We start from the raw sequence: 26,914 nt of genomic DNA on the forward strand, positions 1-26,914 counted from the left end.
CACCTGCATTATCCTGTTGAATGAGGGTTTGTTGGGGACAATCTAGACATATTGGATACTTTATGCTATTACCACAAAACTTTGGAACAGATACAGCTAACATACTGGGGAACATCATCAAAAAATAATTTTCCTTGTGCCTTATTTCTGTCCTGTAGATACCAAATTCAATATTTCTATATTTTAATGCAAGGGGGAAAAAATCCATTGAAAATTCTCATGCTGAAAAATAGGTGATCAAATGTTTCATATTCTTATTTGACATTCAGTGTCTCATGACAGAAATAAGGTAGTGCTGTATGTGAATTTAATGTTGTGGTGATATCATGAAGTGATCAAAAGCTACAACATTTGGAACCAAGGAAGCCTTTCTCTGAGCCCTTGACAGTTTTGAAATTGTTGTTATGAAGTAATAACTGTTAAAAAAAAAACTCAGCTAAAACTATGGGAGTTCGGGCTGCTCCTAAATTATGGAACTCCTGTCCCCTGAGATTAAAAAAGCCGAATCCCTTAGTGTTTTTAAACCGTCCCTTAAAACCTACCTTTTTTAGGGTAGCTTTTATGTGATTACTTTGTCTTTTATCATATTGGCTTTGTATTGTTTGGTTAGTTTTTTGCTGCCTCTACTTTTGTGTGTTTCTTTTAACTTCATATTTTTATATGCATGTAAAACACTTTGGGATGCAACTTTTAAAGGCGCTTTACAAAATAAAGTTTAGTATTATTATTATTATCGTCATCTTAAAAACTAATTCTGTGTGCAGGGGTGGGTTTTCCATTTCGGGAGCCCTAAGCAATATCAAGTCACAAGGTCCTATAGCTCTAACCATCACGGGTTGATGAAGCACTACTACAAGAAAGAAAGAAAGAAAGCACGACACTTTTACAGAAACTGTTGCCTTTAAAAAATAAATTAATTAATTAATTTTTCAACCGGCTTTGTTGTATTTATAATAATACCAAACCAAAACTTTGAAATCATTATTATTATTTGACTGTAAGCTGTTTTTATTTTTTATTTTTTTTTATCTTCACTCTGTTGTCCATAGGTGTACTTTTGCTGGTGTATTTCTTAATACATATTACATAAGATGTAAAACTGGTTTATAATTTAAACATTTCCAGAAATGTTTTTTTTTTTTTTACAATATCAGAAAGATAGACATAAACATTAGAACAAAAACAATTGGGGGAATTTCAAGAAACTTACAATAAATGCTGTAATGCCCCGATATATTATTTATTAGGGATAATGTATGGTCAACATATATGTGTTCATATCTGAACTGGCATAGGAGAATTACCTAGAATTATTTAATATTCATTAATTAGGAGTCAAAATGAAAGCAACCCTTAACTCTGACCAGTAGGTGGCATGAGACACCAATCAGTTCGTGTCTATAATTCTATTCTACTCTATTCTAGAGATGTCTCACTATCAGGTCAAACTGTTGTACATGTGCTCTGCCTATTCAGTTAGTATAGCTAACAAACAGTCCTAATCATAATGTTAACTTAGTTTACTTAGTCTCAGAACAAGTTTTATAGACTAGCTTTTAACAACGTGGTAATCAGTCTTACTTTTCAGATGCAAATTAAATTTAAAAGGCTATGAAGTAAAGAAGAAAATATGGATAACTAACCTTTAAAATTAGTCAAAGTAATTTATGCAACTGGCCACAGGACGTTTCGTTAACAATTTGTTAACCATAAACATCAAAAGTTCACACCTTCTTTTTTACATTCATATAAATTACAACCAAAAATCTTGGAAATCTTTCAACTACCCAAGTGCAGTCGCAGATCTGAGGCCACGCCCCAACGATCACGAACCAATCAGGGCCGTGTCCGCAGAGCCCGCTCTGGTCACGTGACTGCAGCAGTATATCTAGAGAAGGTCGCGCAGGTATAAATCAACTCAGGGCGTGATACAGAGTCTCTTTCAGTGAAGTGACTCTGATGTTTTGGGAGTCCGAGCTACAGACTAGCAATATAACAAATATCCAGCATGACAGGTATGTGACAATGCACTTTTCAGTTAAATCAGACAGAGCTGCTGAAGTGTGGAGAGTTACTTCTGCATATGTGACTAAAGTCTTTAAGGGATGTGGATGTTCACTGCATTGCTCAAATTCATATTTCTATGGATGTAATTTATGCAATGCTCATTTATGCAGGCATGATTTCTCAAAAGTTCAAGATTATTAATATTGAACTAATAATTAAAAGATTATTTATAATCCAAATAATTTTGGCACAAATTAGACTGTAAAGTATTAATGATGTCCAAATTAAATTGTTCGGTGGAAGAATCCCCTGAAACGGTTTACAAAACCGGTCTGAACACTTTGAATGATTCTCGAGTCAACAGTTAATTGAATCAAGAACCGTCTGTTTTGATTATTATTGTGATAATTGTTTTATTATTATTATTCCCGAGATTGACTCATTATACTGGTTTAAATAAATAGCATTTCATTAAAACAAGCAAAAAGTTTCAGCTGAGAGATATAAGATAATTTAAGTGTTAAATGCAAATGTTAATGATATTTGCGATCTAAATGACTGCTGAATTATGCACCTATGGCTACAAACTGAACTCGTACATTTACCACTAAAACACCTTTTTTTCTTTTTCTTCCTCTTTTTTTTTCTTTTTGAAGAAAAACAACAATATGGGTTTATTGGAGTATTTTTGAGAATATGGCACGCAGTGATGGCACGTTAAAGGGATAATGCACACAAAAATCAAAATTCTGTCATCATTTACTCACCCTCATGTCGATTGCTGGTATTAAATTAGTTTAGTTCTCAACCACCAACTGTTTGATTATCAGCAATCTTCAAAATATCTTATTTTATGTTCAACATAAGAAAGCAACTCATATAGGTTTGGAACGACATGAAGGTTAATAAATTATCCCCATTTTTGAGGGAACTGTCCCTTTAAGAATCAGTGAATCAGTTTTTGAACGGATTCTTCCAAACTCATTGTTCAAAAGAACCGATTCTCGGAATCTTATCTAAACCATATTCAAATGAAAAATACATCACTTACAAAGGCACAGCTTACAATTGTTCATTTGTTCAATAGTTCATACATTCAGCTTTATAAGTTTCACCACTTTTTTTTTTACATTATTATGAGAGGAAATGTGTATCATTGATGTTTTCTCCTTGTTTTGGGAGGAAATCCATTTTGTTGCCACCTGTTATAGAATAGTAATGTGAAATCTGTCAGTCAGTGTTAGGTCAATCTTCATTTCTTTAGCAGAACAGGCATTCGTCACTTTGGCCACAAACGATAGCTATGCGAGAGGAGCGATGGTGCTTGGAAAATCTCTTAGGAACCACACGACTTCAAAAAAGCTGGTGGTGCTCATTGGTCCACATGTGTCCGATCAGTCGAGGTACAGCATGCTTCATTCAGTCAGTACTGTACTGCAGACTCTCTGGCTTCTGTGGAAAACACAATGAGATGTTTGTGAATGTCTTCAGGGCAGTGCTTCGTAAGATCTTCGATGAAGTCAGGCTAGTGGATGTGTTGGACAGTGGGGACACTGCACACTTGGCCATGATGAAGAGACCTGATCTGGGGGTCACTTTCACCAAGCTGCACTGCTGGACTCTCACACACTACTCCAAGTGTGTGTTTATGGACGCAGACACACTGGTGAGTGTGCATTATGACTTCAAACCAGCTGGTTAGCAGAGAGTTCAAGTTATGCCTTGTCAAAACATGCATGAAATATTTATGTCATTTGAATTGCATTGTGCGTCATTAACTCAGTGTGTGAATGTACGCCTCTGTGTCTTATTCAAATTGTTTAATTTGCCAAAAGTAGTGAAGGCATCTGTGCATGCCTTTTATTCATAGAGACATTTATCTTATCAAAAATAGAGTAAAACAATTATATTGTAAAATATGACAAATTTCTAAAATGTAAACTAAAATGTAATTTATTATTTTGAATACTCTGATGACAAAGCTGAATTATTATCATTTTTTGGGGGGAAAAAGTGTTGCTTAATATTTTTGTGGATTTATGAGAAGTTAAGTATAAAAAAGACAGCATTTATTTAAAATCCGATTTTTATTTTTTTGGTTACATTGGAGCTGTTTTTACTATAACTTTTGAGGAGTTCAGCATAATTGCTGAATAATTAATAATAATAATAAAAAAATAAATAACAGTAGTGTGTTTCTTAGTAAAATAACTTTTTTTCCCCATACATGCACTAATGAATTGTACATACTACGACCTAAAAGCAAACATAAAAATACACTTTTCTGACCAAGTTTGACTCTTTTCTGACGACTGTAGGTGGTTTCCAACATCGATGAGCTGTTTGACAGAGAGGAGCTGTCTGCGGCTCCAGACCCTGGTTGGCCTGATTGTTTTAACTCTGGTGTGTTCGTGTTTCGGCCGTCCATTGAAACCTACGGCAAACTCCTGCAGTACTGCACAGAGCACGGCAGCTTCGACGGTATGTAAAACACCACTATCATTCGCTTTGAGATGTGTCAGGGCTCTATTTCAGTTGGAGCTAATAGCTTTTAGGGCACAGGCTGTTCACACCAAGAACGATAAGTGTAGCGATGACTGTGATGAAAGCTATATTAGCATTAGCATTTATTATGAGTGTGCTACCACTTTAAAAGCTCAATCTTTGGGTGGATTGATTCTGATTGGCTGTCATTATTTTGGACAAACGTAGATTTAGAACGATTATTAAAACTTCATAGTTTTAGTTATCATTATAGTTATTGTCCTTGGTGTAAACCGGCCTAAAGTTATTTTTGTAAGCTGAGGGACAAGTATATTTAATGAATTACTTATTTAACATTATTTATTAAAATGGAGAAATTTTGCAGAGTCTTCCCTGCTGCTCTTTTCCACACGACAAAAACAAAACATAGTGATACTAGGATCTATATAGAATGACAAAAAGGCACTGCAGAAGTATTTTATGTGACATTGCATTATATTCTGAATCTTTTTAAGACCTACAGTATTTTTGAGTCACTAAACCTTTTCATCCATGGGTAAAGTTGAGAGAAAAACTATATAAAAAATGTTTTTTTAAATAATAAAAATAAATAAAATAATATTTAGATTGGATTTAAATGAATAATACATATGTGAAAATAAATCAAATATAAAAACCAAAAGTAACAAAATAATTTCCAAATAATATTTATACATAATTTTTATTATTATTATTTAATATTAACACAAAATAAATAAAGAAACACTGTTTCAAAAATGAGTTTGTGGCATCTACAAGGTTGAGAAACCCCTGATATAGAGCACTTTTAATGGTACTTTCTTTTTTTAACCAGTTTAGAGTTTAGATCTAATCACTGTCTATTTACAGCACTCTTCTGATCCTTGAGTCTTATCCAGATCCTAATCTATGTTTATACAAGTTTTCAAACTTCCTATATTTATCTCTCTGGTGATCCGGGTGCTTATCAATACCTCGTCTATTTTAGCTGATGTTTCTGAATGGATGGATATAGTTCTACCTCTCCATTCCAGCTGAAACCTCTCTGCGTTTCCCCACACGCCCAGCACTTTGATGTGTGCTCATCTTACGCACACTGTCAGCGTAATTAAGTCGCCCTTCCCTGTTTGCATCACAAAATTACCTCAAGCGAAAATGCCCAACAGAGCCTCTCGAGTATTGCCCAACACAGCTGGTTCATAAGCCCGGCAAAAGGAATTTGGCACGGACGCCTTAACAAACAAAAGCCCTTTCATGGCTACCCTGTTTTTCCTTTTCTTTAGGAGCCAAGGGCCATTTTCTACAGCCACCTCTTGGCGTAGCTGCTCGTTATGCAACTTTTATGGGTTTTAGCCATTTGGTAAAATGGCTATCAGAAAAAGTGCATGTTTATTTTTCCCTATGCTTTGTTTCTCACTTGTTAGTTGATAACATGCAGGAGGAATAATTATTTGCATATGTGAGTGACTTGCAGATTTATGATGTATTGGTGTAAATTTTTGGACATGTTTTCAGCTCGGCGACACAGTGAACCCATTCTTATGAGTCTGGCTGGAGTTTGAGCGTGACGGTCGAGGAACCAATTAGATTGCTGCGTTGTGAGGGTGGGCTCTGCTTACATTATGGAGACTGGCAGCTTTTCAAAAGCCTGTTTATTATGCTTTTGTTATTCCACAGAATCCAGAGGCTCTTTTGGACTGTCATAATTGCAGGCTGCATAAATGCTACACAATCTTGTCCGCCTGAGCTTTCGGTCTATTTTTGACTGTCCTCTGACACATCATAATAATTTGTAATAATTGCTTTATTTTTAGCTGAGATAGATTGTTTGTGGTCATAACAGGGAAAGCTTGGACTCTACTTCATGATGTCTTGTGGTATTCTCTGCTTAATGAAGCTTTGAGCTTGGGAGAGAAGAACATGATTTAAGATTTTTATTCCTCACACGATTATATAGAGAATCTAAAATGAAATCTAGAAGGAGAAACTCAACAATTTCAGAGGACAATCTGACTGGTGCTTTTCTGTTCAAATTATGCCACCATAAAGCTGGAGTTTTCTGCCAGGCTGGTGTATATGAGGTTGTTAGGGTGTGCTGTGTGATTTCTAAGATGTTTTGAGGGTGTTCTGGGTGGTTGCTATGGCAATGTTATGGGTGTTCTGTGTGGTTGCTATGGCAATGTTAGGGTTTTCTGTGTCGGTGCCATGGTATTGTTATGGTGTTCTGTGTGGTTGCCATGGCATTGTTAGGGTGTTATGTGTGGTTGCTATGGCAATGTTAGGGTGTTCTGTGTGGTTGCTATGGCGATGTTAGGGTTAGGGTGTTATGTGTGATTGCTATGGCATTGTTAGGGTGTTCTGTGTGGTTGCTATGGCAATGTTAGGGTGTTCTGTGTGATTGCAATGGCATTGTAAGGGTGTTCTGTGTGGTTGCTATGGCAATGTTAGGGTGTTCTGTGTGATTGCAATGGCATTGTAAGGGTGTTCTGTGTGGTTGCTATGGTAATGTTAGGGTGTTCTGTGTGGTTGCTATGGCAATGTTAGGGTGTTCTGTGTGGTTGCAATGGCAATGTTAGGGTGTTTTGTGTGGTTGCTATGGCAATGTTAGGGTGTTCTGTGTGATTGCTAAGGCATTGTTAGGGTGTTCTGTGTGGTTGCAATGGCAATGTTAGGGTGTTTTGTGTGGTTGCTATGGCAATGTTAGGGTGTTCTGTTTGATTGCTAAGGCATTGTTAGGGTGTTATGTGTGGTTGCTATGGAAATGTTAGGGTTAGGGTGTTCTGTGTGGTTGCTATGGCAATGTTAGGGTGTTCTATGTCTTGCTATGGCAGTGTTAGGGTGTTCTGTGTGGTTGCTATGGCATTGTTAGGGTGTTTTGTGTGGTTGCTATGGCAATGTTACGGTTAGGGTTAGAGTGTTCTGTGTGGTTGCTATGGCAATGTTAGGGTTAGGGTGTTCTGTGTTGTTGTTATGGCATTGTTAGGGTGTTCTGTGTGGTTGCTTTGGCATTGTAAGGGTGTTCTATGTGGTTGCTATGGCATTGTTAGGGTGTTCTGTGTGGTTTCTATGACAATGTTAGGGTGGTCCAGTAGTTACACAACAAAGTGTGTTGCTATCTGGTTATGATGTTCTGTGAGATCGCCATGTTGTTGTTAAGATGTTCTGGGTGATGATACAGTAAGTGTGTTGCTATGCAATGCTAGGGTGTGCTGGATGGTTACTATGGCATTGTTAGGGTGTTCTATGTGGTTGCTATGGCAATGTTAAGATGTTCTGGGTGATGATATAGTAAGTGTGTTGCTATGCAATGTTAGGGTGTGCTGAGTTGTTACTATGGCATTGTTAGGGTGTGTGTGCTGTGTGGTTGCTAGGTGGTTATTGGAGTGATACTGCATGGTTGGTAGGGTGTTCAGGGTCCTAGGAAGTGTGTTCTGAATGGTTCTACGCTGGTTGTAAAAGTGTTGCTATGTGATTACTAATGTGTTGCTAGGGTATTGTGTGAGGTTGTAAGTTGGTTGCTATGGTTTGTAGGCAAGTTGTAAGAGTAATAGATAATTGGTTGTGTGTAGCTTGGTGATTGTTAGGGCGTTGTAGATATTTGTAAGGGCAATGCTCAGGGGTTTCTCGGGTGTTGCTAGGGTGGCAGTATAATTTCTAAGTGACTGCTAGAATGTCTTGCATAGTTGCTAAGATTGTCTAGGTAATGATATAATAGCATTGCAAGGGTGTTTCTAAGGCACTGTTAGGTGATGTTATGGTTGAGTTGTTGGGTGGTTACTGTGGTGTGATGGTTGGTCTGGGTGCTTGCTAGCGCAGTGTTAGTTGATTGTTAGAGTTCTGTTTGGTTGTAAGATGGTTGTTCTTAGGGTGTTTTCTAAATAGTAAAAAGGACATTCCTTGGTTGTTCTAGGTGGTTGCTAGGGTGTTCAAGATAGTTGTAAGAGCATTGCTATTTTATTGCCAGATGGTTGATAAGGTATTCTGGATGGTTGTAAGGTCATTGTAGGTTGTTACTCTGGTGTTCTATTGGGTTATAATGCAATTTCTAGATGGTTGCTACTAGAGTGTTTTGAGTGATTAGATGTAATTTGTACTGTTAAGTCATGCTTACATTAACAAAAATGACACAGCAAAGGACCAGTTGTCAAAAAAAAAATTGAAAGAACAGTGATCAGGAATGATCTCAGTGACAAGCAGTTTCAAGAGTGTTGTGCGTCAGACTAACAAAACAGCCTGATCACATCCAGGTTTGTTGGGCGTTCAGACAACTGGCATCAAAAGACAGCGTCAGAGTGTCCTCTCATACCTGCCGAGCATCTGAATCTCTGAAACGGTGAATCAAACAAGCATCTTTCCATTTCCTGGTTTATTACGGTCCTGATGGCCTGAGGCTATCATGTGGACTTGTTCTCATCCTCTGCCAATGTAAACCGGCCAGAGAATATGTACATTCCTCCACAGTTCAGATCATCCTCTCAAAATGAACAATCCAAGGCCGCAGTAATGTTTGTAGAGCCACTTGCACAAGGAAAGCCCGGGGGAGGATTCTGAACCCTGTTTCTGGGCTCTTGAAGGCACGCCGGAATTAAATAACGCTGGATTGGTTTAGCTGCTAAACCAGCATGCTTTGCAAACAATGCTCCAGCATGTTGGTTAATCTGCTATAGGCACGTAGCATTATTAGGTGACTTTGTAAATGTCTTCTTTGGCTAGCAGTGAGGATGCTGTATATGGGTTGTGCTGACTATATTCATTTCCTTACAGCATGCACATAGCCTGTCCTGGGGCAAATATTCATGTGTTTAAATGCAGAGGATGGAACTGGATTCTAAGTGCAGCCCATAGGTTAACAGAAATAAATGGACTTAAAATGTGTTTTATGTTCGGTCACAATTGTGACTGGTGGGATAATTTGTGTACATAAAAATGGTTAGATATCTTAGCCCAGCTATTTAAAACTGTTTGATCACATTATTGGGTTACTATTATGCATAAAAAATGTATGCAACATTGATAGGAACAATGAGATTTAAAAAAAACAAAAACAATATATATATATATATTTATATTAATGCTTAGAGTATAACACATCATTATTGTAACGTTTTTGTAACATTTGAATGTTTAATTTAGTGCAATATTTTGTCACTGAAACATTTTATTGTCATTTTCACTAGCAACTGCATTTGGGTTTATATTGTATATCTAAGTTCACTGTTATCCAACTGGTCACTATTGTGACCATCAGCATGTTTACTCATTCTGTGACCACACTCAACAAAACTAAATATATGTGAATGCACATATTTATACTAGACACCCTAAAGATCACGTATACCAAACATCTTTGTCATACATTTATATTAAGACACTTTACTAGCCTTTAATTTTGGAGCTTTATGCAGCCATCATCTTCTGGTTCAAACAGGAAGTAAACTGCTCTGGTCATGTGACAATTTGCACTTATCACTTGAAACTGCACATATTTAATTGAGACCCTTTATTTTTTCCATATTTGCAGGAAGTACACTAACACATCAGTCAGTAAGGTTTTTAGAGCTTTATAAATGAAAACCTTTTTTACAGTCACTATTGTGACCGGTGGGATTAAACGAGTTAATATTTAGTTTAGTTTATTGCACAAGTCATACATAACTTAATACATTCATTCATTCATTACATACATGAACGAACAGGACAGGAAGAAGAAAATCTTATGGTACCTGTCGCTTATTTGTGCACATCAAGAAAACAAAAAAAAAGCTACTTTATAAATGGATCAACCCCAATCCTCACCCAAATATTAGTTAATGCATCAAATAATGAGACCTTAGTGTAAAGTGTTACATTCAAAAGACAGAAGACACAATCTGAGTTGATCTCTCACAAAATTATGATTTTTTTATTATTTAATTGTATGTTATGATGCAAATCTTCTAAAGCCATAAAATACCTTAATGTTGAGTGACATACTAAAAATGTGGTCGTTATTCATCATGACAGTCATGACATTTATTACAAAATTACAAACTGAACAAACCGCTCAGATTTGATCACACAAGAAAAGACAGTCAGTCACATGTGAAACAGTCAGAAGGTAGAAACCTTATTATATAACATCTTTGCAATCAGCCAGATCACTCACACAGCACAGATGAGAGCCTCATAGCAACAACCAACCAAAACACTCAAATTAGAATTCAAAGACTACATTTTATAGTCAATTCCCCCAAAAAGAGTAAACACTCTTCACATTTTTATTATTATCCTTTTGAATTATTTTTTTTTAATAAAGTAATTTTATTTAGTAATTATTAGTTTATTTGTTTGTTTTATTGATTAATTATTAGTTAAATATTATTTTAATCGCCTATATGTTTATTATTTATTAATTCATATTTATTTATTCATTAATAGTATTGTAGCATTCATTCATCTTTGTTATGTATTATTTTAATTAACTGTTTGTTCATTTGTTTATTTTTATTTAATATTTATTTATTGAATCATACTTGATTGAGGATTTATTAGTATTTTGTATATTCATTCATGTATTAGTTAAATATAATTATTAGTTTTCTTTTAATTGTCTGTTTATTTTGTTGTTCATTCATTCATAGGTATTTATTTTTGTAATTATTAATATCCATACTTTCTTTCTTTTTATCCATTCATAATTATATGTATTATTTTAATTGTCTGTTTATTTATTAGCTAATTATTCATTATTTCATAGGTATTTGTTTAATTTAATAATTCTTAATATTTATCAATTCATTCTTATTTATAGATTTTTATTATTATTATTTATTTATTCATTCATAGTTCTTAATTTTTGCATTTCATTGTTTATCATAGGAATTATTAGTATTTATTCATTCATAGCTATTATTTTAGTTGTTTGTTTGTTTGTTAATTTGCATTTATTATTTATTTATTCATTCATAGTTATTCATTTATATGTTTTATATTATTAATTAGGCTGTTCGAATTGTATTTTATATTAATTCGTTTACTTTTTAGCTATGTATTCTTAGTTATTTATTTGTTTGATTGTTTATTAATTACGTATTTATTTGTATCATTTATTTATTTTTATTTATTTAATGCATTTACACTTGGTGATGCTGGTAGTACAGATATGACACACTTCAGCTTTAGTTGCCCAAATGAATGACTTTGATCATTGTTATTTCCATCTAAATTAAAGAGAGCTACTTCATTTGAAGTGACATTATGTAAAATTAATCTGCTCCACAGGAGGGGACCAAGGAGTTCTGAACGGCTTCTTCAGCGACTGGGCAACAGCCGACATCAACAAACACCTTCCCTTCATCTATAACATGAGCAGCATAGCCATCTACACGTACCTTCCTGCGTTTAAACAGTGAGTGTGTGTGACTCCAGCAGCACGAGTCACATGAAGGCTGCTCATGCCCTTACATCAGGTTACAGAAGAGCGTGAGACTAAATCATCCGAGGAGACGCTAAATTCATAATGCGTTCTTTAATAGTGTGCATGGTGTTCTCACTTCAGGTTTACACCATACACACTGAAAATGTCTGTCAGGAATATAAACACATTTTATTTATTGAAATGCATTCACATACCTGAAGTCACCCGCTATTTTTCAGGAATGCATGCTGAAAAAGTCTTTTGGTCTACAGATACGGTGCAAATGCAAAGGTTGTGCACTTCCTGGGCCAGACAAAGCCATGGAGCTACACATATAACCTCACGCAGAGGAGAGTGAGAGGAGACGCGCAGGCCTCGTCTCAGCCCGGCTTCCTGCTGCAGTGGTGGGCTCTGTACAGCGCCGAGGTGCTGCCCGCTCTGATCCGAGAGTATGGAGACCAGCGCTTCGACTCCGGCTGTGAGGTCAGGCCTAACACACTGACGAACATAACCACGACCTGGAGACTACACACACTGCCTGTGTGCCAGCTCTTATACTTACACCACATGATGACCATGCATTATTCACACACACAAACACACACACACACACAAACACACACACACACACACACACACACACACACACACACAGACACACACACACACACATACACAGACACACGAGTCTTGCATTTACATGTTAGTGTCTATAGTAGCAAAGGCCACAACAATATTCTGTGACATTGTGATTTTTACAGTCATTTGTGATTTAATGAAAAAAAAAAACACAATACATTATTTTATTTATTTATCAAAATAATAAAATGTTTTATTAGAGCTGGGAATGACTTTAATTTATCAAATAAAGAAATTACATTTTTGAATACCTTGTAATTTATTTGATATATTTATTACGTATTTACATTTATTTTACAGAAATTACATTTTACATTTTAAACTAGTTTATCTCATTTATCCAGATATATTTTATATATGTGCTCAATTTAAATGACTTTTCCATTTCTAGAAATTACACTTTTAAAACTAGTTCATCTAATTTTTTCAGGTTTTATAAAATAAAATAAAGTAAAGTAAAGATAATGAAGATCATGTTTATAAAACTAATACTCATTAATGGTAATCATAATAATTACTATTTCTACTTTTATCTCAGTGAATTTTGCTTTACATGACTATAAAAAAATGTATTTTAAATATCAATTTTATATATATATATATATATATATATATATATAAAACATTTTCCACAGCAATAGTTAAACACCCCGTGACCTTTGCATTTGTCTGAGATTAAAAACATTTTTTGCGCTTGCCATAATTTGAAAAATGTCTTTTTACATATGTATTTTATTTAACGTAAATATGCATTACTAATTCACACATTTATTCTAGGTCTAGAAATAGTAGTAGTAGTAGTAGGCACAAAAGTAGTCCCCCTCAAGACTGAGGATCCTGTCTGAAAAGGACTAAAAGACGAGCTGTTTTAAAGGAGTGTGATGTATTTATCCTCTGTCATGTCCTCTGGTTCACAGGAGGATGCTGCGGCGAGCGAGGAGCGTGTTCAGCCGCTCATGTCCTCAGCGGAGCGCAAGCAGAGATGGGAGCAGGGCCAGGCCGACTACATGGGAATAGACTCTTTTGACAACATTCAGAAAAAGCTTGACGTTTTCCTGAAATAAAAAGTCAAACAGATATTTGAGAGGGTATTCAGCTATGCAAGACTGTCACACTGTGGCTGCTAACACGTCACTCTCTGTCTTCTTCATTCAAGCATGCAATGCTAACTGTACCTTTAAACCTCAAAATGTGAATTCTGGCAGTGCATGGCATTTTTCATAGATAGGGCAGTCACTTGCTCAATGTTCAGTCATTCGTCTGGACTTACACTGACACCTAGAGGTTTGAGGATTCCTGAACATACAAATGCTGACTATACATTGATAAATATATACCATTTACATACAAAAGTCCAGTATTGAGTAACTTCTGCTGTTAGTATTGAAGATGAATAAAACAAAACATTTTTCATAAAGAAAATCAGACTTGTTTTCTTGTTCTTCACCTGTTGTTGATTCTGCTTCGAAGGCTTTCTGCTCTTGAATGTTGATCACATATATCTTCCTTTTTATATCTTTTTACTTTTGTCTTTTTGTATCTCTGTTTTCTTGAATTCTGTGTTACAGAGCCATTGTCCCCTCTGGCTACAAAATAAAACTGGCAAAATGATTATGTGTGAAATTTCATCTTTTTTTATTAATGTTATTAACTGTAATAGATCTTTCACTTCAGTTGTTAGGAACATCTTTCAGCTTTGTAACTGAAGTCTTATTAAAAACATGAGTTTGATTTGAGAAATGGAAACATTTAACATTTAACAGTAACATTCCGAAAAAAAAAAAAAAATCAGGAAATTATGAATTTATAAATTGTTACGACACCCTGTGGTTGTTGGTGGAGAGGCATTTTTAAATTGAATTATTTTAGTGTTTGTATTTATGAAATATAGTTATGTCCATGTAGTTCTCAAGTCGAGCAAAATTTTATTGGCATTTAGGTATTTTTTATTAATAGAAACCGCGATGGTAGCGATAACGATGCGGTTTCTACTGCACAATAACAAATAAAGTCATAAGCCATAATGTGATTACACTCCTTTCGTTGTTTTAAATCATATGATTTTTAAAAATGACTGTTACAGTTTTTCCATAAAGTTGTATTTATATTAAGGTTATATATAATACTTATATAATTTATTTATAAATATTATATTATAGATATTTATAGATTATATTTTGTAATTAAATTTTACATTTATATTTAGAAAAACTAACAAATACAGCTTCAGACGGAACCTTTTTTATGATTATTTTTCTTTTACATTTTCAAATGACCCATTAAAAATATCCTAACTCATTTTTTAAGGATAACTTAATGATTATCTTTAAATTAATAGATAAATCACGCTTGCCTCGTCTGTTGGTTATTGTTGATTAAAGTGGACTGTTATTCATTTTATCATAATTTATGCTCATGGCTCCGCCCTCAAGTGCACTCTCTATTTTAGATGGATATGCGTCCCATTAATTTGCGTATGTTTGCATAATTCATGAGACGTGACTCTATAGCCCCGCCCCGCCAGACTTGTCAACAGTCAGTTCAAGTCAAGATGGCTGCGCTGCCGCTGGTGAGGGTCGCGCTGCTCGTCGCGTTCTCGGTGTTTCTGACGCTTGTCCTGGGCTTCGGCTTACCGTCTGTGCTCAACATCTTTGCGCGGTACTGCGGCTTCCCGGAGGCGAGCGTCACCGAGAGCATAGTGCTGCTGTACGCGCTGTTCGTGCTGTATGTGGCCATGCCGCGCCTGCCTCGCGGGACAGTGACGGTACAGTAACGTTACACACATCAGCTAACAAATGGCGTATTACAGTACGATGTTATATGAGTCTGAACTCTGAAATCGGTTTTTGAGTCACATACACATTACATTATACTCTCAAAAACTGTGTTGCAATCCTACAGAACCTGTAGTTAGTGTACTTTTGATTAACTTGAGTGTCTTAATCAATTCTATCATGCACAAAAAGTGTATTAGTCTACTTTTTTGAATTCTGTAAATGCAAGTACATTAACGTTATGTATTATTATTGTCATGATATAAGTGGTACATTATGCAATATGTGTATGTATGTATATATGTTTGTGTGTGTGAGTGTGTGCATGTAATGAAATGTATTAATAGTTGTGTCTTTGACTCCTATAGAGTGCTAGTGATGAATGATATCAATTTCTGTGCTTTTTTGCATTTGTTTTTATTAGTTCTTTCTAATAATGCACATTTGTAATGGTATTATTACCATAAAAGCTGAGGCACATGGTTCCAAATATACATGTATTGTGTTGCATCTGTAGTAGAAATGGTACGTGATGCAATATATGTGTACAATGAAATGTAGAAATAATTATTTTTTGCCTTATATGGAGGCCAAGTACTAATGGAGGCCTAGTGATGAGCGATATGAATTTCAATTTATGAACCTGCATTGTCATAAGAAATGTAGATATATAAGAATTTTATAGGTTTTGAATTTATAGAAATGAATGACATATTGGTCTCAGTGCATGCAATTTCTATACATTTTGTATTATCGTAAATATTGAATATTTATTTTATTGAAATGCTAACTAATAAATCTAAACGAGGTGATTGTTGAGCTGCAGTTGATCATTTATTGTCATTCATTTGGATCCCCATTCGCTTCCAGCTCAGCTGAGGACCGTTTTGTTCTCAGCAGGCCGGTGAATTGTTGGCACATTCGCTTGCGGTTGCACAGTAATGCCGTGGCTCTATGAGAGTAATATTGAGTAATGTTTCCTCTGCAGGTTGAAGGGAAAGCGGTGCTCATTACCGGCTGTGACACTGGATTCGGACTTGCTTTGGCCAAGCACTTTCACAAGCTCGGTTTCACTGTGTTTGCAGGTTGTCTGTTTAAGGTAATGGTTCAACTATTCCTGCAATGAGCAGCTTGGCTCAAGTTGATTTATTAACATACACACACACACACACAGACATATATATATACATACATACATACATACATACTGTTGGCCGGAAGTCAAGAGAGCTTGAGATGAAGCAATATATTACACAAGATTCAGTTGGTCTTGTGTCAAACCTTTTCATAATTCTAGAACTATGACCAAATGACCATGTCACGTTTATGTATGTATAGTTCTTTTGTAAGTTTTTTGGCAATGCAAACTAGACTTGTATTAGGATAAATGATGTGTGTATGGAGAGTGTGTGATGTGGTGTTGTGTGTGTGGATGAAGGACGGAGAAGGTGCGAAGGAGCTGGAGAGCCTTCACTCAGAGAAGCTGAAGGTGTTGCAGCTGGACGTCTGCAGTGAGGAGCAGGTCTCTGAGGCGCTTCAGGTCCTGACCGCTGGCCTGGATGAGCCAGAGAAAGGTGAGGGTCATTCAAAGGTCATTCAGGGAGACCAGACAGACCACCGTAATGGAGAATGACATTTCCGTGCAGAGTTATTTTAGTATTATTTATAGTTGCGCTTTTGTCTGTATAGCTACAGTAATGGTCAAAAATATTTGCACCCTTGGTAAATATGATCAAAGAAAGCTGTGAAAATTCATTTGCATTGTTAATCCTTTTGATCTTTTATTTAAAAAATTAATAAAAATGTATCCATTCGTTAGATAATAAGAATTAAAAATGGGGGGAAATATCATTATGAAACAAATGTTTTTCTCTTATACACACACACTGGCCACAATTAACTATAGATTTTCATCTAATATTTATACATACAAATACATAAGATCTCTCCAATAGAATTTATTTATTCAGTAACATGTGAAACCATGATAAAAACAATTCTTATTTGTGCTTCTGTCATTTTTTATTAGTTTTTATTTTTATTTTTTATGATTGGGCTTTATTTTTTATTTTTTTGCAGTTATAATATAGTATAGTAACTAATTTTCAGTCAGTTGCCGATGCAATTTTTCTAATATTTTAATCTTTTTAAGTTTTCTAAAATGTATTTATATTTTATGTAATAAAGTAGATTTATATTTTATTTCAGCTTCATTTCAGTAGAAAATGTAATTATTCATTCATTAATAATTCAAAAAAATTATATATTTTTATTTACAGACAAATGTTTTAATGGAAGGTGTTCTGATGTGGCCGAAATTATGGTGCCATGTATTTGCAAGTGACAAAAAAAAAGTGTGTTGTGAAAAAAAAATTAGTTGGGAGCATTACATTTTAATGTTTCCCAAATGTGTTTTTCTGTTTGTGAACACTTTTTTTTTTTTGTATTTATGAATTGAATGTTTATACAAAAATATATTCAGATTTAATGGTTTAGGGCTGTCAGTAGAATAAATAACTGATCTGTCTTTTTTCCCAACATCAGACAGTCGATAAGCAGTCTTAAAGCAGAATTACTTTGTATGATGTGCTAATGCATGTAAAACATTAATATCTTCACTTTGTCATCTCTATTTTATTGCTTTTTCTTTTCTTTTCGTTTTTTTTTTTTTTTAATATACCTGATCAAATTTATGCTGTTTGTTTTTTTCGTATGTGATTTTGGTTCCTACAGGTGTAAACAGTGATGAACAATAATTAATCTGATGGTCAGGTGTGTGTGGCTAGAAATGGTTAAAGCTGATTTGTTTAGAGGGAATAATGGCACGCCCCCTTCTGTCAATCACTGTGCCTCACCTCACCTCACACTAGACCACACCCACCAGATACAGCTGTATAGATGAATGATTGTTTATCACTCTTTATACCTGCTATAAACTATATGAGTAGATGACCTGTGTTACAGATCAAACAGAAAACAACCAGCAGCATATAAGGCACACTGTAAAACAGTTCATTAGTTTACAAAACACACTATTTACTGACTTAAACTCAGAACTGAAGCTGCGTGATCCTTGTGCCATCTCCTTGATCTAAACACTCGAATATGAAGAAATGAAAAATATCTAAACTAGAGCTTCTCATGAAAAAATCTAAGAAAAAAAATAAATAAATCTAAAATTACGAGATAAAGTCGTTGTGTTTCGAGAATAAATTTTCACATATTTGGAATTTACACAAAGAAAACAGTTTATTTTAATGTATTGTTTCACATAAATAATAATACACATATATTTATGGTGTATAAAGCGTTAAATAAGAGAGCTACAGCACCCCCCCGAAGGAATGTCGATTGGGTGTGTGAGCTGATGTTCAGATAAAAAGTTGTTCCTGTTCAGTCTGTTAATAAATATCTTATTCTTGATTCCTTATCCCAGTAAGATGATGCGGCCGCTCGGATGCAACAATATTTAAATCAATCCCGGTGGCCTCTCAATCCTGGACATTTACATGCGCAATAAAGGCCTACTCTCTAAATAATATGACTTTAATTTCCACTAGTTAAATTCTTGAAACTTTTTGACTTTATTCTCAAAACATTTTGACTTTATTCTTGGACGTATTTTGACTTTATTCTCGTAATATTTCGACTTTACTCTCGAAGTATTTCGACTTTATTCTCATAGTATTTCGACTTTACTCTCGTAATATTTCGACTTTACTCTCAAAGTATTTCGACTTTACTCTTGTAATATTTTGACTTTGCTCTCGTAATATTTCGACTTTATTTCTGTAATATTTCGACTTTATTCCTGTAATATTTTGACTTTATTCTCGTGATATTTCGACTTTATTCTAGCAGTTTTAAGACTTTATTCTTGTAATCTTTAATTTTTATTAATGCTCATAAATTGAAGAACACTATACGGTAGTTAACACAGATAAAAGTCCTGCTTCTGAAACTAATTGGCCAAACTGGAAAACTTACTGGAATTCATTCATCACAATATAAAATAAACAGAGAAAAAAGTTATTGCAACTTTTTATCTCTTAATACTGACTTTTTTTGAGTGCTTTTTTCCTCAGAATTGCATGATATAAACTCAGAATTCTGACTTTCTCAGAATTATATACACTCACAATTGTGAGTTATAAAGTCAGAACTGTATAATAAAATATAAACATCCATATAGATCCTCCCATGTTAATACTGAGATCCATCCCCAAATAAAACTTTGTCAACTGAATATTTCTTCTTGTAATGTTTTTAAGCTCACTAAATAATAAAATATTTGCCAAGTTAGTTTTTATCCTTTTTTAAAATGTGTTAAACCTGTAACTGCTAAACCTGTTTGTAATTCTTATAACAGCGTAATTTAAAATAATAACGGTTTGCAATATAAATTAGCATAACAGACTGTTTTTGTGAATGATACGAGACACTTCACACATTCACACAACAAACTGCCCCCCCACTCTTACTTTAAAAGGTGCTGAATGTAATTTGTTAGACTGGACAAAAAAATATCTCCGCATGTTTCCTAAATATCTAAAAACATATTGAAATCACATACTTGTGAATCAAAGCTGCAGCAAGTTATTTTACTTTTAAATATGCGTTCAGTGTCAAATGTCTGTTTTTGTTTTGGTCTGTGTGACTCCGCCCACTGACTGTTCACCCAATAGTATTTCAACACTGGGTTGCCAGTTGGTGGAAAACCGAGCATATTGCAGCAGAGTAAACCAGTAAACGAACTGGGTCAGAAAGCACAGATTCTACTCGACCTAAAAAACTGGCAACCCTTGTGAGGGCGGAGTCTGAGCAGGAGGAGGGGGCGGGACAACCAACACTTTCCAATATTTTGAATTTGGACTGCAGTATCATATTCAACCACTAACTCTCAATTTAACATACTGCAGCTTTAAAAATAAGTGGGATAAGATATTAAGGTAAACATGGTGAGCAGAAAAAGTTTTGCATGTTTACTTGTGTTATATATTTGTTCATTACTGTGTGAATTGAATCAGGATGTCTGATCGGTGAGTTTGAGGGGTTTGTGATTATATCTCGCAGGTCTGTGGGCTGTGGTCAACAATGCTGGTATCTCCACATTCGGTGAGGTGGAGTTCACAACCATGGACACATACAAGCAGGTTTCAGAGGTCAACCTGTGGGGCACCATCAGAGTGACCAAAGCCTTCCTGCCCCTCATCCGCAGGGCTAAAGGTACAGTAATGATGAACACACTCCATGCAGTCCAAGTGTGTCTTCCTGCGGTCAGCAGACTTAGAGAATGCTGCAGGCCTTTTGGTCGTGATGATCTTGTGGGTATAGATAATATGTAATTTGTTTTGGTAGTTTATTTTGCAGACAGATGTTAATGTTTCTCTACTACAGTTTCCATGTCTGTTAGTCTTTCACTGAATTAATGGGATGTTTGGATCTGAATGGATCAATGGTTAAAGCAAATGGACTTTGGAGTTTATTGTCTGACAAACACTTGTGATTTCAGTGTTTTGTGTTTTCAGTATATATATATATATATATATATATATATATATATATATATATATATATATATGTGTGTATGTATGTGTGTGTGTGTGTGTGTGTGTATATATATATATATATATATAATATTATTATTATTTATTTTATTTTTTTTGTCAAAATGGTCTGTGTTCAGCAGTACTCGTCCTACTAGGACAAAAGTAGGACGAGTACTGCTGAACACAGACCATTTTGACAAAAAAAAAATAAATAAATAAATGAATAATAATAATAATAATATTATATTTGGCCAAGATACAACAATTTTGAAAAACTAAAAATCTAAATCATTGAAAATCAAAATATTAAGAAAATCGCATTTAAATTTGTACAAACAAATCTTAAAAAAAAAAAAAAATAATAATAATTTATGCATTTAGCAGACGCTTTTATCCAAAGCGACTTACAGTGCATTCAGGCTATCAATTTTTACATATCATGTGTTCCCGGGGAATCGAACCCCCAAACTTGCGCTTGCTTGCTTGACAATAGAATCAGAACCAACAAAAGAGCAATAAAATGCAAGCACTATATTATTATAGTGTTATATTTCATTTTCACAAAGAAATGTGCTGCGTCTTGTCTAAGTGATAATAAAAATACACATTTTATTTATAATTTGTCTTAAATCTCATTTTGTAAAAAAATTAATTGTGAATCGAAATGTGAGTTGAGTGAATCGTTACATCCCTACTTTACACATTGCCTATTTGTAGCAGATGCGCTTGATTACTTTTCCTGTGGTATGTTATGTTTTAATGACAGCGAGGAGTGCTATAGGGGCACAATAATTTCTTTAAAATAAACTGCACATCTCATGTTATGAGAAAATATTTTTAGCGAGAACAATGATCAGTGAGATTGAGTAAAAATAGATTCAGCAAAACTGAATTCATTTAATTAGATTTTTTTTTCTTACAATTGAAATATTATTAGGCCAATGGAATTGAATGAGATCAACTCTATTCTAAAAAATTTTCTTAACTATTACATTTTTTTTTTTTTACATCTATTCTAAAACATAACAAAGATACTGGATGATTTTTAGCAAAAAAACTGTAATCTGTATCTCTTATTTCCTTAACGTCTTGTACCTTTGACGGTGTTAAACAATGTGTCATGTGGATGGGAATATGCATAGTAATGATATGCTGGTTATGCATAGTAATCTATGAAAATCTAATGAAATCTATGGAGAGTTTCATAAATGAGACCCTAGAAATGTTTCTTGAGCAGCAAATCATTATATTAAAATGATTTCTGAAGATCATGTGACACTGAAGACTGGAGTAATGATGCTGGAAATACAGCTGCACATCACAGGAATAAATTACATTTGTAAAATATTCAAATAGAAAACAGTTTTTTTTGTCTTTTGGTCACAGGTCGCGTGGTGAACATCGCCAGCATGTACGGTAGAATGGGAAACGCTCTCCGATCCCCTTACTGTGTATCCAAATACGGAGTGGAGGCCTTTTCTGATTGTCTCAGGTATGAAATGAAGGCTTGGGGCGTTAAAGTTTCCGTCGTTGAGCCTGGAAACTTTATCGTGGCCACTGGTATCCTGACACGTGACATAGTCACGACAACGGCAGAGAAGCTCTGGAAGGAGGCGCCCCCTGGTGTCCAGGAGGACTATGGGAAAGGTCACTTTGAGCAGTACATGGCTCTCATGCGCTCCTACTGCAACAGCGGCCAGCGAGAGATCGAGCCGGTTTTAGACGACATCACCGATGCCATCACGTCCAAATGTCCGTACACACAATACAACCCCATGGAGCCGCACTGGTGGATCCGCATGCAAATAATGACCCACCTTCCTGCGGCCATCTCAGACAGACTCTACTTCTGATGTGATGCCAACTTCCAATACGTTCGTCACAGGGGGAATCAACGAATTAATATATGCCATATTGAACGTAATAGTATACAATCTTTTAAATAACAATCCAAAAAAGAATTAGCATACAATCTTAAATTTGAAAAAAAGAATCACAAAAGGAATATTCTCGGTAAAATATGTGTGATACCAAGGGAAATAAGACAAGTCTACATTATTTTGTCAAAAAATTATTCTTTTAAAGAGATAGTTCACCCAGAAATTAAACTTTGCTGTTCTTTTCCTCACCCTCAGCTCATCCAAGATGTATTTGACAATTTTTCTTCAGTAGAACAGTAAAGAAGATTTTCTGCTGAAACGGTGATCCTTGGTGATTCATAAATGCATGTCACCAGCTGCTGTCACTTTAAGAGACAAAAGAAAAAAAAAACATACATGCAAGACAAAATGAATACCTGTTACTCTTTATAATATTCTGAGGTCTTATGAAGCAAAACAATCAATCTGTGCAAGAAACTGAACATTATTGTTATTATTATCATCATCCCCATTATGTTTAATCCAGAGCCTCATGCACTCCTGTCTTGCTCAGTTTCTGATTGTTTCGCTTCATGATACTTCACTATATATTGTCAGGGGTTTTTGTGTCTGTCAAAGTACCGGTAGCTATTAACTCGCATTTAATGAATCACCAAGGACCACGGTTTCAGCTAAAAAATCTTCTATAAAAGAGAAGAGGCCTGAGTGTGAGGAAATTCACTGCACACTTTCATTTTTGGCTGAACTATACCTTTGAGTTTAAATGTATGCACTTCGATTCACTTTATCGTATTTTAGACACATCAATGGTTAAGTATTTTGGAAAATGTGAACACTTCCCATTATTTTGATTTGGTCTCGCAGACATTTCCATAGAGCGATCACGAATCCCCAGAGGCCTGAAGCCAGCAGCAGTGAAAAGCAGCATTATACAGCGCGTCCCGGCTGGCTGCTGATGTGGCAGATGTCTGAGTGTGGCTCTTTTCATTGAAAGGATGAACCCACAGATGAACAAAAGAGGACGACTGTGGTTCTGTCAATGCTTTCTTAGGAGAAACAATAAGAGGGAGGGGCTGAAAGAGTTATGAAAGAGTCAACACATTTTCCCTTTATGAGCATTTCTTCCAAGAATCTGAATGATTACATTTTGAGGTTTTATGAGATCACTTGCCATTCACTTTAGCAAATTTTGTGCTGAAATGTTCTGAATGTTAAAATTAATGTATACATATGCAGCATTCCAATTTGCATAGTTCTATGCAATAAAAAGATGTCCTTCGCTTCATCGTATGTAGTAAGACTGGCTGTGTTAAAAACAGCACACAAGCATACTGTTCTTACTGTTGTTGCAGTATGTAGTATGTACTAGCATTCAAAAGTTTGGGATCAGTATGATTTTGAAAGGAGTCTCTTCTGCTCACCAAGGCTGCATCAAAATATATGCATTCTGATCAAAAGTACAGTAATTATATGAAATATTGCAATTTAAATCACAAATTTGTAACATAAATATGGTCACCATTGGTTAATTTAATGTGTTCTTGGTGATATACATATAAACTACTGACCCCAAACCTTTGAATGGCATTATAGTTTGCACAGAATGCAGATTTTATGAATGAGAGCTTAGAGCGTGGACTTGTTTCCCACAATTCAATGCACTCGACTTCACCTTCCATCAAGAGTGATCGCTTGTGATTTTTCACAACTCTTGCTTCAGTTATAAAAAAAAAGGTAATAATTGGAAGCCACTGAATTAATCCTTTAGTATTTTCATATTTTACAGTTAAAATGTGTAGAATAAAGCTTTACTGCTTTACTGAAAAAGTACAAGTACACAATGTATACTGCACAATAGTAAGATCTAGTATACAATTTTGAACATAGCCAGAATGGTAGAAACATCCACATTATACATTTCTGAACCAGAACCCATTTAAATTTGCTTGGAAGCATTAAAGCCTCTATATAAATTATTTTTATTATAACTTTTTTTATTTTGAAATGTAAGGATAATACGATTAGCAACTGCTGTGGCAGTTTCAGTATTGCATTGCTGGCTTTTTTTAAATGACTGAACATTCCTTAAGATAATTGTCACAAACCACTACTCTTTCCTTAATGCAAGGGCTAATAGGCATTATTAGCCTAAACACCTCATATATATATATATATATACACTGAAAAAATTATACTAAAATTTTAAGGTAAGTCGTTGCAAACAGTTTATTTTAGCTACATAAAAAATATATGTTGACATGTCAACTGAGTGTTTATTTAAATGAAGCTAAAATAAATTGATTGCAACCACTTACCTTAAAATATTGTCAATTCAGTGAATCATTTTCAGTGATGTATTACATTTGAAACACTAGGATTTGGCATTCACTTATGCTGATTTCACAAACTATATATATCCACTAGAATGGATTGCATGGGAACAGGAATGTCATCAAATGATGGCCACCAGAGAGAGCAGTTGAGTTGGCATCCGAAGCCATCAACCTCTTTCAAAAGAAAAACACTAACAGTATAATCAAATAGTGTATCGCGGTATGACTTTGCTCTCTCTACACATAATGTTATTGCCTAATACAGACCAAGTGTTTGCATGGCTTTCTTGATTTCTTGTGAATGTGAAAACCAGTAGAAGAAGTGTATGCAAGTTTCTACAAAATTCATTCTACAAGATTAGTTGAGAAACTCGTTGCGGTGTGCTTTGTGTTTAATATAACTTACTGTATGTTGCAACACGATAATACAGTACTGTATGCACAGCATTCACATCTAATATTTTAGGGATTTTCTCTGGCTTTGCTTGTGCAATCATGGAGAGTACATTTATGTATTTAGGGAACTCTGCATACGCAAGTAATTGCGCTCGTAATGGTCACACGGTGCCCCAGTGGTTCTCTATCAAATCCTTTCTCTTCCTACAGCTGACATGTTTCAGATTGTTTCAGTATGCATTTTGACTGTCTTTTTATTAATTGTCTCACGCACAGCATGTGTAAAGACATTATGATTCCCAGTAGGTCTTCATTAAATGCCTTCAATATCTTTTCTATAGCAGTGCTACACAAAATCATGCAGGATAACATTTCAATGACATTTACTCATTAAGCTTTTATATATAGTTTTAACCTCTGAAATTGTGACACCACATTTATGCTTTGGATGATATTAAAGAGATGTCAAAATATATTGGTGTAGTTTATTTCTTCCTTTGTACAGTCTTAACTCTTCATGGAGACAGTGAGCATACAACTGTATTTGATTTTCACAGCACCTTCAGGCCCATTTACAGAGACGCTTCACTCATAGTTAAGACAAAATGAGGTTACTCAATAAAACTGGTCAATTCAGCCCACAACATCAACTATACATGCTTTTCAGTAGAGGATCTAATGGCCTGAATTTAGAATTCATTCTTTTATAGCAAAATTAAGTTTATAAAGGCAGTGCTTCCTCAATTATTCCTTTTTTATTCTCTCAGATAGCTTAGATATGGTAGATGGAGTAATCTACTTCCCAATATTCCAGGTTTCAAGAACGTTTGGAGACAAAATGTTGGCAAATTAGCCAAAACCTACTACAAATGTGTTACAATGCTACATAATTCAAAGTATTGTCCAAGTTTGGATGTCCAAAAAGCTCAAAGCTCACTTACAACATTCTTCCAAAAGTAAGGAAAGAAAATCTGTTTGGTAACAACTTGGAGGGGGAAAAAAAGCAAATGAAGTCTACATGATTGATAACAACAGTAAGTCTAATTACTAGGTATCTCGTAAGCTGACTATCTAGCAGTCTTATATACACACAGGTATACTTTTATAACCAGCACAAAAATTAATAGGCAACCATGTTTGCTGGGCCTACTTCCCTTAGTCAGGAGTAGATGTAATATTTAATACAAATTAAAGATGTGTGTCCAATCCTGCCCTTAGATTAGTGGTTCCCAATCCTGGTCCCAGGGAAGTCCCAAACACCATTTTAGATGTTTTTCTAATCATTTGATTCAACCCATCAGCTCAAGACACCAAGACCTCAAAGATGTTTCAGATATGAGAGATTACTGGGAGTTCCCCAGGACCAGGATTGGGAACCACTGTCTCAGATGACTGAACACCCCTGGTACAATCCTTTGAACTTAAAAATGGCTTTTAC

At 35.0% G+C, this 26,914-nt stretch overlaps 2 protein-coding genes across 3 annotated transcripts; both read left to right on the forward strand.

Annotated features, from left to right (window-relative positions):
* The first annotated feature begins 1,923 nt into the window (after positions 1-1,923).
* Positions 1,924-14,155, forward strand: gyg1b (glycogenin 1b). Of its 2 annotated transcripts, none has more exons than XM_052595782.1 (7): positions 1,924-2,015; positions 3,272-3,410; positions 3,499-3,673; positions 4,326-4,488; positions 11,770-11,896; positions 12,178-12,388; positions 13,462-14,155. In XM_052595782.1, the coding sequence occupies exons 1-7, from the start codon at positions 2,009-2,011 to the stop codon at positions 13,606-13,608; spliced, it is 969 nt and encodes a 322-aa protein (XP_052451742.1). In that variant the 5' UTR covers positions 1,924-2,008; the 3' UTR covers positions 13,609-14,155. The 2 variants fall into 2 exon arrangements, with proteins under 2 accessions (XP_052451742.1, XP_052451743.1); XM_052595783.1 differs by having other exon boundaries at positions 1,930-2,015; positions 3,275-3,410.
* A 906-nt stretch (positions 14,156-15,061) lies between these two features.
* On the forward strand, positions 15,062-25,949 carry bdh1 (3-hydroxybutyrate dehydrogenase, type 1). The gene is made up of 5 exons (XM_052595777.1): positions 15,062-15,308; positions 16,307-16,417; positions 16,757-16,892; positions 20,392-20,544; positions 22,254-25,949. The coding sequence occupies exons 1-5, from the start codon at positions 15,096-15,098 to the stop codon at positions 22,718-22,720; spliced, it is 1,080 nt and encodes a 359-aa protein (XP_052451737.1). The 5' UTR covers positions 15,062-15,095; the 3' UTR covers positions 22,721-25,949.
* The last annotated feature ends 965 nt before the right edge of the window (positions 25,950-26,914 follow it).

The sequence above is a fragment of the Carassius gibelio genome, chromosome B24 (genome assembly GCF_023724105.1).
Source record: "Carassius gibelio isolate Cgi1373 ecotype wild population from Czech Republic chromosome B24, carGib1.2-hapl.c, whole genome shotgun sequence".
Classification (NCBI taxonomy): domain Eukaryota; kingdom Metazoa; phylum Chordata; class Actinopteri; order Cypriniformes; family Cyprinidae; genus Carassius; species Carassius gibelio.